Here is a 12,743-nt window from a genome sequence, read left to right as displayed (position 1 = left end):
TTTTCATTCATGCCCTGGGGATTACAATGGCTATGGTATACTGCTCTGGATCCACCCAACCCGGCAAGATAAAGTTACTTTGGCAACAGTTCCTGTTACAGGATGGGCACAACCTACCAAGGAGTCCTCAAAGAAATACTGCTATATGAGGCAAACACTGACCTTGCCTTGGGAAGAAAAAAAAAAAAGAAAAAAGAAAAAAAGCAACTATACAAGTTGTAGAGGAGTCGTTTTCATACCAGGGGCTAACACAGGCACTTGGAGCATTGCTGGACTGAGCAGAAGAGCTACTGAAGAGAACACAGAGCCTCTGATGGTTTACTGGACTCAGGCAATCCACCTGACAGAGAGAAAACAACTTATTTACTGGTTACAGAGACCAGAACACATAGAACTCCCAACAACAAAATGCTATTCTAGTAGTTTTATTTAAACATGAGTCTCTGCTTGCTCCTTTTGTACAGATTAACCTTGCATTATCTCTGAGCTTCAGGTCGATTTGTACCATGTATAATGGCTACCTGCAGTTTTTAGAACAGCATAACTAACATGCATAATGAAACCAATGCATACGCTTTTGTGCGTGGAAAGCTAAAGGAAACAAAAAACAACAAAAGCCCCAAGACAAAGATCTAGAGTCTCCAAAGCACTGTACAGTTTAGGACATGTTAGAGTCAAAACTCTGCCAATATATTATGCCTCAATTACTCATTCCGGCTACAGAAAGACTCCAACTTTCTGTCCTCGTGAAGAGATTTACCACACTGCTGCTGGAATGGAGCTGTTCCCCCTTCCACACCCCACACAACTATGAAGTTACCAAATACTTTTCTTTGATCACTGAATAAATTTAAAACAGCATGAACCAGTCTGATCCAGAGCAAAGGCTTGTCTTACAGTTTCTAAGATTATGGCCTGTGAAGCTACACAGATTTACGTTTAAGCACCAATTAAAAAGCGACTTCTGCTCATGAACTTGAGAACTGACTGGCTCAGCAATTAAAATGTTTGACTATCTCACTCACGTTCATAGACTTTTTCCCTGAATGGCTTGCAGTTAAAGTCCCAAGATCCTTTTCCTCAGATAGAAGTTAGTTGTTTTCATGGCAGTTTCCCAAAACTTTAAATATTTTGATTACAAGCACATACTGCCTTGCTTTGAAATTTCAAAAGATTTCCTGCAATCCCTTATGAGATTCTCAGATTTCTTCAGATCACCCAAACTTTTACAAACAATCTAATACTTCAATGTAATCAGAGCCCACTGCTGTTTCCATGGAATAAAACCTCTGAAGATGCAAACATTACACTTCTGGAAATCACCAATATCAGCAGCAAGAAAGCTCAGTTTCAGAAACTTCTTTAAGTTTGCTCTCCCTTCATGTACTCATTTCCAGAAATTAGTCACGTACAGCTGAGCTGAACAGGCAATGTACTACACTGACTCCAGGCTGACTTTATATATGAATTGAAGTAGTGTTTCACTATCTCTTCCCTTCTCAGGAAAATTTTGCAATCAGTCTCTTGTTCTGCTTTCTTATATCCACATAGTCCCTGGTTGTATTGGCTTGCCCAGAGCACTGCAATCTAAAATGCAGTTTTGACCCAGTCAAAAAAACCCAAAACAAAACAACAACAACAAAAAAAAAGACAACCAAATAAAACCTCACAAGCAAATTAAATCTGCTCTGTTTAACATTTAATATCAGACACCACACCACCTGTATTACCAGGAGAAACTGACGTAATCTGAGTTTTCAGCAGCACAGCTTTTAATCTTACCTTATGAGACCATGAGGATTCACTCTGAGCCAGTCCTTTCTCATCCTCTTCAATTTTACACCCAGTTTTTCCAGTAGGGACACTAGACACATCCTTACTTTGGGCAAAGGGATCTGTGCTTTTCTGTAGTATTCTCCCTCCTCTGGCCCGATAGTCAGCAAGCATTCTGGCTAAGCTCTGGCTATCACCTAGATGTTCTGCTATTCTAGTATTAACCAACTCATGAGAAGGTAAGATTTGGATAGCCTTGGCTTGGATACTCCCATTCATCCCTTGTAGCCCAGAGAGATCCCGCAATAATTGTCTCTTTCTTCTGCTCTCCAACTCCTTGTATTCCTTACTGAGGAGAGGAGACCAATAAACTTGCTCAGGGAAGTATTCCCGGGCAGGACACCTCATGCCTTTTTCAGTCAAAAGAAACGGTTCGCGAAATGTCAGTACAGGAGAAATACAGAGAATGACATCTTTCAACTCCTGCTTGAATGCTGCCGAGTAAGTCTTGAGACGGTCCTCAGAAGAAGTTACCTCTTCCGTGACATATAAACCAGTATCATCCTGGAGGGGGTCTCTGAAGACTCTCATCTGACTCTTGGACTCCTGCAGATCATCTGCCTGTTGAAGAGGCTCTAATGTCTGGCCATCCAGAGTGACCAAGTGCTGATCCATGCCATGGAGAGGCAGCAGGGATGTTTCAGGTATTGCTGGAGGTACAGAGTTGAACACTGGAAATGGCGACTCCGCTTTGTGGTGCTCTTGCTGTTTTGAGGATGCTGTTGCCAGCTGACTATTCTCTTGATCGCCTCTCTCAAATAAACCTCTTTGTTCAAGCATGCTGACCTCATTAGAGGACACAGACTCAGAGATCACAGGCAGCTTTTCAGAGGTTAGTTCAATGTCTCCAACGGCTGTGCTGAAATCCTCACCACTGAAGAGGTTCTGTTGTTCATTTTCATCTCCTGGCTCCTCAATAAGGGAGTGAAAGGAGGTGTTTTTGGTCAGAGTAGGGGGCATGGCAAACTCATCCATAAGGAAAGAGATTTCCAGCTGGGAATGATAAGCCACACAGACCATGAAGATCAGGATCTCCTTCACACGGGCCAGCTCATACTCTGCAGCACCACACAACTTGATAGTGCAACCCAGGTGCTGGGGACACCCTTCGAAGAACATCAGGGTTTTTGTCTGATCTAAGAGAAGGGAAAAAAAAAAACCCACCAACAAAAAGACACCCAAAAACCTGTAAGAATTTGGATGACACCTAAGAGCAGGTTAGCTATAGTTCTCACACACTGAAGAGACCGTAACAGAAACTAAGAGCAAGTAACACTGGTAGCACAACCCAGCTGCAGAAAATCACAGCACTGTACTGAAATAAATTATTTTTGCAAACATAACAAGCATTTGCTATAAAAACTTCTCCTGCTTGGTAAAACAAATCATCGTAAACTCCAAGTGAAGGCCACGTGAAACACGTTGGCCTAAACAGTGTATTCTAAGATCAGTGTAGATTCTGCAGCAGTGAAGCAAAAGAACCACTATCCTTCCAGGCATATTTGCTCATCTTTACAAGTCAAAAGCCTGCAAGATTTTGAGTGCAATTTAAAGCCTGGGAGAGGGCATGGGGAAAAAGTGGAAGTGATGCCAAGACTGCATCTCCACAAAGATATGTGTCAATAGAATTTATGTGTGCCAGTACCACTAGTAACCAGAAACAGCATTTTTTCCTTTGCAGACTTCCATTGCCTAAAGGGGGATACAAAGAAATCCGATTTCTCAAAGGTACACAATGACTGAACAAGGGGCAGTGCACACAAATTGCAACAAGGCAAATTTTCATTGGATATGTTAAGGCTATGTTAATATGTTAAGGATATGTTAATGATTATATGATAATCATAGAACAGCCTGGGTTGGAAGAGACCCCAAAAGATTCCGTTTCTGTGTAGAAGAATTCTTTATGGCAAAATGATTAAGCAACTGAACCGATGCCCAGACAGGCTACAAAATCTCTGTTCTCTAGTATTTTCAATAGTTGGCTGACAAAGACCTGAGAAATCTGACCCTGCACTGAAATTAATCCTTCCTGTTCAAAACAGGAAGTTGGACTAGACAAGCTCCAGGGTGGTGGAAAGAGAAAAACCAGTCTGGAAGAAAGAAGCCAGCCTAATTAAAGTCTGGTACGTCTCATCTTAGTAAGATCATGCTTTTGTGTCTGCAGCCAGTTCACTGTAGTTCCAAGATCTAACAGAAGTAAAAAAAGATGAGCAAGAAGGATAATACTTGATCACACAAGGCAACCAACAGTTCAGGTCTAATTAAGAGGAGCAAGTATTTATCCTTTCACACACACAAGCTAAGACACATCAAGCTTTACTCACCATTGGGCAACTGAAAAACTTGCATATAAAATTTATGACAGGTTCCCAAACGTGGTTTGGTCAACAGTTGATCCATTGACATCACTAAGTCTCCCTGGGTCATTCGACTTACCCGGTCTAACACTTGCTGTGAAAGTGGAAAGAACAGTAAGAATCTACGGTGCAAAGAGGACACTAGCATCCTTAGCTTGCTCTAAAAGACCCAACCAACCAACAAAAAGCCAGAGTGATCCAGGAAGCTTCTCACTGAGATGCAAACTCGGGGTTAAACCCAGTCACACAAACACACACCCACAATATACTAGAATCTTAGAAAAGCAGTTGGGTAAATATTTCTGGTGAGAAGTTAAGATTGTGCCCTTCCTTGGAGATGTCTGGATCTATTGAAGTGAAAAGAGCTCCAGGAGGTACAGTGCAGTCAGCACAGGGCTGGCTATCAGGAGCTCAGCCAACTCCCACAGCTGCTCTGTTTGGCTGTCTGTACCCTGTCTCACAGGGACAGAGAGGCTCTCTGGCGACCAGTGAGGACCCATGCAGGATATCTGCCACAAATAGGTGTCAGAGTTAACTACAGTCAAGCCAGGGTACAAGGACCTACCAAGCAAGGACACAGCAGAACAGCTGTGAAGAGCTGAGGAAACTGCATTCGCTAGGTTTGCCTGTTTTATCTCCTTGGAAGAGAAGTACTATCAAAAAAGAGCTCAGGTTTAGTTAGAGAAGAAAATAAGAAAACTCTTTGCTTTCTCCAGGGAGCTTGCTGTAAGAAGAAAATACAGAGATCCAACACAAGGCCCAGTCTGACAGGAAACGCTCACCGGCTTGACATTGATGACCAGAGTGATACCATGCTCCAAGAGCATGTCCTGAGCAATGCGGGACACAGTCTTCTCAACAAGGACCAAATTAGGCCTGACATCAACTATGCGCTGTACATAGTTCTTCAAGAACTCCCTTTCCTGCAGACAGGAACAAAGTTTGGCAGTTAACTACTGCAAACCCCTCTGAAAAACCCCACTTAAATGTTTAATATTACTTACTCATATATATATATTATATATATATGGACCGTTCCTATAAGGAGGGAAACTCGTTATCCAGAAAGCACTGTCAGTTGCCCATTGTGCCCATTTCCCCCACCCCCACAGCACAACATCCAGTTTACAGTAATTTGTTATACACTAATTGCGCACGAGGATATAGTCCAATGACAGCCTGAAGTAAGAGACTTGTGGCAGAATCCAAACATGCATATATGCACCTATCTCCTTACATGGAAAAAAGGCTTTATGCTCAAAAGGTGCTAGAATTAGAGCATCCTAAACCAAAGCTGTTTGCAATATTACATTCTCCATTTTCAGATACATGCTAATGTTGAGTGCTGGCAGTCAGGGACACTTCCATTCATGAAGAGTATGCCGATGCTCTATACCCCTACAAACCTATACACAGAGCGTCGGTCCCTCAATCTGCACTTGGGGACAGTGCTTCTGGAGTGGGATCCCAAATGCTGCACACTGTAAAGTTGTTCTTCTAATCTCTCTGGGGCTAGAAGATGAAGCCCGCTTTCTGGCTTCATCTCACTGTTCCCCACGCACTTTTATTACCATGCACAGAAAGAGGAAGCAGGCCTGCAACTCCATCAGAACTGAAGGCCTACACCGCTATACAGCTTCCCAAGCCAGGTATTCTCAACTGTGTTATTGTAGCTCACATCAGTCAGGTTTTAAAACTTCCATGCCAGAGAAAGACACCACAAAACCAGTTTGCCAGCTCCTCAGTACACAAACATTCACATTAGGGTAGCAAAGATAAAAGTTATGCCAGAAGCTAACCTTCTCAACTGAACTACTATTTCACTAGCATTTTCTGTCCATTAGGACTTTCATGCAGATACACAAGTAGTTATGATATATATAAAGTAGTCACGAAGCAGACTAATAATCAGAGACCAATATTTTAAAAGTACCATAGATACTTCTACCCCATTCAGACAACGGACAAATCTCAGTTTAAGCTTTTACTAGAAAACCAACTCACTAGGCAGAGACAAGTTCCATTGCAAAAGCTTTCACACTTGCAATCCTGTCTAACAACCCCCAAACAGAAATGGTCTTAAATACATGCTAAGGAAATAGTCAAATAACAAAACAAACGTTATAGCCCAAGCTCAGTAGAGCACCAAATACCCTTGCTATGAGTATGCCGGCAAACACCTGAAGAGAGATTCTCAGACAGGAATGCAGTGCATTAACGAAAAGGTCAATCCATTTCAGTGTTTTCTTACTTAAAGGCACCTCCCCGCTCACAGGGGCAGGGCATCTGTTCCAAAGCGACATTCTGTAGTTCATCACTTCATTAGGTTCATTGTTGTCCCATTTTTTCAAGCCTGACAAGAAGTAACACGGCTGCAACCTAACTCTCAGCTATACTGACTTTTCTAATGTTTCTTCACACACCTAAACCGTATCTAGCTCTGACTTTTGAACCCTAAATTCCTTTTACAGCATATCATTAAACCCAAAATATTTTCTGAAGTGCTGCATTTAATTGTGAGGATCAAAAGATCATTCTCAGTACGTGTAACTCAATAACAAAACCCCTCATCGCAAGACCACAAGTCTGTACTGTATTTACTGCAGCAGTTTTCTTTGCTAGCTGCTCGAAGAGGAAATTTTTCTTTCCTATGTGAACCCACTCACTGAAAAAAACCAGATGTGCACTGATCATCATTTTGCTTGTTCTAACCAAGAACAAAAGCATGCTCTTACCTGAAGTACTATAGGGTCTATGCAGGTAAACTTTGTTTCTTCTCTGTAGAGGTACTCAATTGAGCACTTCAGCAGAAGAATTTTGGGATTTTTTAAGCAAGAGTTCATCTAAGACAGATACAAAAATAGTTAAAATAAAACCACAAACACCTGAAATGGAAAAAGTACACAAGAAAAAAAGACAGGCTTCCCCATGATTGATTCCCTGCCCCTACCCCCCAAAATAAAAGTGTCTTAGCTACCATCCTCCTGCAGATCCAACTACATACACATTCTTCCTTCTTATGAAGATGTTACATCCAGTTGTTGGAATTTCACAGCACTGTCCAGGAAGAGTGCAATGCTAGAGGTTTCTACTCTCACCCCCAAGTCTTGATACACTTTAGAGCAAGCCTCCATCCAGATCACTTCTAGCTTGACCTCCTGCCTTATTTGAAGGCTGACATTACTATATTGTCTTAAGTGCAAACCACAAATGCCTTTTCCTGGCTAAAACTTAGGGTAACTATTAGATGCCTTCTGGGGTGGTAGGGGTGGAAAGGATGTTTTTCCATACATGCATGAGGAAAGCTTCCCCCCCCAGAATCTCTAGGCTACAAGAACACAGCTTGACAAAGAAATGCTTTAAAAGCTGTTCTTGTTTAGGGTCTTCAACTAGATAAAGTTCACAAACCTCCTGAGTGGCAAGAGAAACTTCACAACACAGAAAGAAAATCACAGCACACTTGTTTCCTCAACATGCACTACAGCCAGCACTTGATCAATCAAGCCTACATTACCTTTTTGTGTGCAACATTCTTAGTGCAAACAAATCCATTCACCACCATGGAGTCAAACTTCTTTCCACCAGGAATCTAACAAAGCAAAGAACATTTTTAGAACTACTACACATTCCCATAACTTCTAGTGCAGTAAACCTAACACACAGAATACCTCTTGCGGCTGATGCGCAAGCATCAGCTACACCCTCAATTATCAGATGAAAGATCAGATACAGTCATGCTGGACACACAACTCTTTTCCTTTAAAGTCTGGCAAACTATGGACAATATGAAAACAAGTACTAGGTTCCAGGATCTCTACACCCCTCCCAATACATCCGTGTTTGTTAAGCTGGGGGTACACTCTGGAAGACAATAAGGGAAGCTAACTTCTATAGGCCACAGGGAGCATATACGTTTGCACATGCCCTTTCTGCTAACAACAAACAACATGTAAGGAAAGAGAAGGGAGAGGGGGTGAAGAAAAAAAAAAAAAAAAAAAAAAAAAAAAAAAAAAAAAAGAAACCAAACCAACCTCTACCTACTATTTGAACACATGAAACACTTGACTGGAGTGCCTACAGTCACAACCAATCACAGGAGTTATTCAGAAACCTGTTTCATGTTGTTTATTACATGTTTCAGTGGACATTTCTGTTACCAGCATGCAAAAACAGCAGACAGCTACAAATAGCTTTCACTTCTGAACATCTGCTCTTTGAACTGGAGTTTCAGGAGAGGCAGCAACAACTGATGCTGTCTGAAGAGAAGCCACAGAGTTACTACCAGAACCATAAGGCTCTCCTCATCTCTTACATGGCTTCCGAACAGAAGCAGCCTCCCAAGGTGAATTTTGCCAAAGAAAAGTAAACTCAAGCCTTCGATCCACAGTCACACTAGCTCCTTGGATGTTACTTTCACATCAGCCTCTCAGAAGAAACTGCATGCCACAACTCCAGCCTTACAGTTCAACAATGCCAACACCAGGCCATCTGGCAGAACTGGATGCACCATCCCATAATAATTAAGTTTTCCTCTTCAAGAAAGTTGGCTTACTTGGCAAGGGAGGAGTTCAGTCCTCAGTAATGGATAGTTACAGGGCAATAGATTGCTACATAGAGTCCTGCAAGCTACTTAGGCAGCATTCAGTACATCTCCAATCCAAGCACAAAAGCAGCAGAAACCAAAAAAGGAAGCAAGTCATTACAGAGGTGTTGCTCTTTGCTATTTTCTGCAGCCTACAGCCTGAAAGAAGAGGTCAGCTCCAGGGCATTAAAGCATCTCTCACCGGACACAAAGTTTCTTCTGCAGAGCTTTTTCCAGAATCCCATCTTACCCAAAGGCCATGTTGGCCAGTTACACCACCGCACATGCTGGGGGCAGGAGGAAGGGGACTCCTCCCTTCAAACAAAGGGTGCTGCCAGCAGCTGCATCCTTTTGTTTCCCTACATCCACTGTGTGAAACTTACTTTTTTGATGTGGACAAACTGACGGATATCCATGTCGTCATCTCTGTTCTTGACATCAGGCCGTACAGTTTGAACTACCTGGCAGACCACAGGTACAATGATATCCCTCCAGGACAGTGACAGAGACTCATTGTACAGAAGCTGCTGAAGCAGTGCCATCATGTGGTTGTGATTAGCCGATCTGTAAAAAAGGCAAAACAAGTAAGATTTCTTGTGAGAAAAATACAGAGCAGTGATTAGCTGAAGTCACATTTCAGAAGTAAAATTAACATTTACAGTGCAGGAAGTCCTCTGAAAGAACAGCTGCCTAGAATGTTCTACAGTCAGCTGTGGTCCTATACTTCAAAATATAAAAACTCATGAAAAAAAGCAATCAAAATATACTGCAAAAATGCTGTTTTCTTAATGCAGTTTAGTTCCTTGTACTGTCCACTGTAGATCAAGTCCCACTGAAAGCTGGTGGGATAGAGGGGCTTCAGGAATTGTAACTCAAGATATTCAAGTTCCTTTTTCTACATGTTTCTTACAGCAGTCTTTCCATGGCTTGTTTCTCTCCATTCTCTTCTCTCAGCAGATCCAGATTGCTGTGGTGCCAGCCTAGCGGTGTGAAAAAGAGTTCTTTGGACTTCTCCTCCACCCTTCTGTTGAATAATGACTCTGTGAGAGACAAACAAACCTTGTTAATATAAGGTCACAGCTGAATGCCTGTGTCTTTCTGAAAGGCTATTTTGAAAAGGAAAGAATATACTAAGACATAAGTCTAAGCCTCTTGAAATACTCAGTTTGAGCTAGATGTCATGGTAACACGATGCTGCAAACAGTATTGATTGTAACAGTGGTGAGTGTACAAAGGAAAAGCAAGCTACTTAAATTTTTTTACTGCCAGTACAGAGCAGACAGTTGTTTCTTCTGGGATTAAACTGTTAACAAGTTTAAGATAAGAAAAAACAAAACAAAACACCCTTATATCCTAGTTTTAACTATAAATCAGCAACAAATTCCAAATAACATGCATATTCATAATGCCCTTTAGACTTAGAACATTGGTCAAAGGCACTAATTTGATCTACAAAAAGCTGCTGCTTTGAAGACATCTACATGTAAGTGGCATTAGAAGATCTAGATATTTCATTCAGGCTGCAGCACAAGTTATCAAAAATATCTTGGTAAAGGTCTTGTTTAGCACACCTCTAAAATGTATTTTAATGAAAAGCTATGCTACCAATTCCTATGTCAGATTTTGAATCTTTATGTGACTTGCAGCCCTGATCCCACACACCACTACTGCTCAGGTGTGGATGGAGCTGCCAGCAGGCTGGTTCATCTAGCCTGTGTCACAGTATTTAATACTACAGAGTTCTCAAGGATCTTCTTTCATGAAAAGCTTGCACCACTTAAGATCTCAGCCCCTTTTCTCACCTCGATCCACCTAACCATCATGCACACAAGAATCACTCTGCTATGATAAACAAGATACCAATAAAGGCTACATCCACTGAATACAATTTTTTAAATCCTAAATATCAATATAACCTATAGCTTTTTCTGCTTTTTGAAACAAAAAGCATGTTTCAACAGTATAAGACAGTCCTCACTTGGAGGGGGCCTGTCCTTTTCAATCACTGTATTCTGTGGGAACTCCTTAGAACTGTTCTCTGTTTTGCAGTACCACGATCAAAGGTTATTTCAGCACAGCCTTCTGATTTGAAAGAGTTCCTAGGTTATTTCCCACACAGGTCCTATGATATTATAGAGGGAAGTTATAAACTTCCCCATTCCCATAATGGTTGACTATATTATAAGCCATTTATGTTAGTAGTGTATAATTTTCCATCAGCAAGTATGTAAGCCTTCAGATTTCAAGCTTAAAACTCCTCAGAGTGCATGATCCAACTGCAAAACCCTTACTCAGCAGTAATCTGAGGAGTACTAAAAAAAAACAACTTTAAAAACAAAAACTAATTTCTTCCAGATGCTCCATGCCCAAAATTCGCTGTGTAGAAGATTAACAGAAGTTACAGTGTTTTTTCCTCTTTCCTTTCTCCTGAAAAAGCTCAGTTAAAAACTAAGTGTCAGTTTAATCAAAGACTTTCTTCTTCTGGCTGCACAGACATTGGGGTTTCTCCCGCTACTTCCTTCTCTTACAAGCTCACTAAAATCAACAGCATGAACTGGGAGGAAAAGAAACCCACAAGTGCACCTGGAAGTGCACAATGGAAGGCACAAGGGTTTTAAAACTCACAACTGCATCTAATGGTGTTTTATTTCAGAAGCAGTAGTGGTGGTGGCAGCGGCAATGACAGGAAACCCAAAAAGATTTAACAGATGAAGCTTTAAGCTACTCTGTAGAAGCATTCCAACTAATCATACCACATCTTCGTTTCCTTGCACAAAGTTAAAAACTGGTTACTTAAGTTTGGGAGTGGGGAAGTTGTGAATAGACTTGTCACACGTATTTTTAAAAAAAGTTTTTCTTTGAGTGCTTTTGAATGAAGAAATCTGAGAAGCAAAAAAAGTTTAAACTTGCATGTGCATTCAAAGAAGTTAGCTTATCTACCAGTTTTGCCACAAATAAGTTCACATTTACTGTCAAGTAAATATTTCTAAAGGGTCAGTGCCCTGTTAAAGGAGTATCAAGGAGTCTTCATCATTATATTAAAACCACACAACAGCAACATTTGAAGTTTCTCCTTACCTTTAATGAAAGCATCACTTATAGAGAACATCTGCTGCCCACCGTTTTCAGGATTCAAGTACTCTGAAGGAAGAGAGAAGAGGGAGGTAGGCGGAGACAAAAAAAAAAAAAAAGAGACAGGTTACACTGGTGTGCCCATATAATTACAAGGTACACGCCCACACCAGAAGACACAGCATTACTCATCTTAGTGTTCGGTCACCAATTTAGCAACAGCTTGATGAGTGTTCAAGACAAGAATATCCTCTCATTCTTGTTCTATCAAAAAGTTCTAATATGACAAGAAAATAGTACTTACTACTGTGAACAAACAAAACCAAAAGTAGACATGAGCAGAGACTGAACTAGAAAGGTAAGATTTTGCTTTTCCAGTTGACCCACTCCACATTTTTCTACATCTAAGTACAAACATGTTAAGCTGCAAGCAGACACCGTAGGAACATCCAGACACTGAACAACCTTCTGGTCTAAAATGCAGCTTCAGAAACCATCATGCTCTCACACTCTGCTGAAGTACATCAGACAGAGAGAGGCCAGCCATAAGATTTATCTTACACAGTGAAGGAAACAAAACACAGCCCACCTTTCAAGAGCTAAAAGTTTACGTCTAAAATTCAGTGTTTTCAGGAATCCATGCTGACAGAAGCGGACTCCCAGCAATAAAGGAAAGCAAGAGATGTATCACTTTACATATAGGAAGTAGCATGAAGCTCCATCTACTACCCTTGCTTAGCTTGCTAGATCTTGATCTTTCATGCAGGCTGGCTGGCCACAAAAAGCTTGTTTTCTCCAGAGGCCACTAGCTTGTTGTGCCTTTAGTCAGTTCCTTGCTTCTATAAAAAGGGATTGTACAATGCAAAAACAAGAGCAATGGCCCAATTGCTTATACA

General features: G+C 41.2%; 1 protein-coding gene across 7 annotated transcripts in view; it reads right to left on the bottom strand.

Annotated features, from left to right (window-relative positions):
* PIKFYVE (phosphoinositide kinase, FYVE-type zinc finger containing) overlaps positions 1–12,743 on the bottom strand; it is a 69,728-nt gene that overhangs the window by 23,996 nt on the left and 32,989 nt on the right. For all 7 annotated transcript variants that reach the window (XM_055719255.1, XM_055719257.1, XM_055719258.1 and 4 more), the window contains 9 exons: positions 11,854–11,916; positions 9,686–9,815; positions 9,159–9,339; positions 7,708–7,782; positions 6,929–7,036; positions 4,976–5,116; positions 4,161–4,287; positions 1,783–2,969; positions 240–340 (listed from right to left, as the gene is read on the bottom strand). In XM_055719255.1, coding sequence (XP_055575230.1) covers positions 240–340; positions 1,783–2,969; positions 4,161–4,287; positions 4,976–5,116; positions 6,929–7,036; positions 7,708–7,782; positions 9,159–9,339; positions 9,686–9,815; positions 11,854–11,916 — 2,113 coding nt within the window. The remainder of the gene's footprint in view (positions 1–239; positions 341–1,782; positions 2,970–4,160; positions 4,288–4,975; positions 5,117–6,928; positions 7,037–7,707; positions 7,783–9,158; positions 9,340–9,685; positions 9,816–11,853; positions 11,917–12,743) is intronic.

Source organism: Falco cherrug, chromosome 8, assembly GCF_023634085.1.
Source record: "Falco cherrug isolate bFalChe1 chromosome 8, bFalChe1.pri, whole genome shotgun sequence".
NCBI classification, from domain to species: domain Eukaryota; kingdom Metazoa; phylum Chordata; class Aves; order Falconiformes; family Falconidae; genus Falco; species Falco cherrug.
This window is presented reverse-complemented; position numbering and strand designations above follow the sequence as displayed.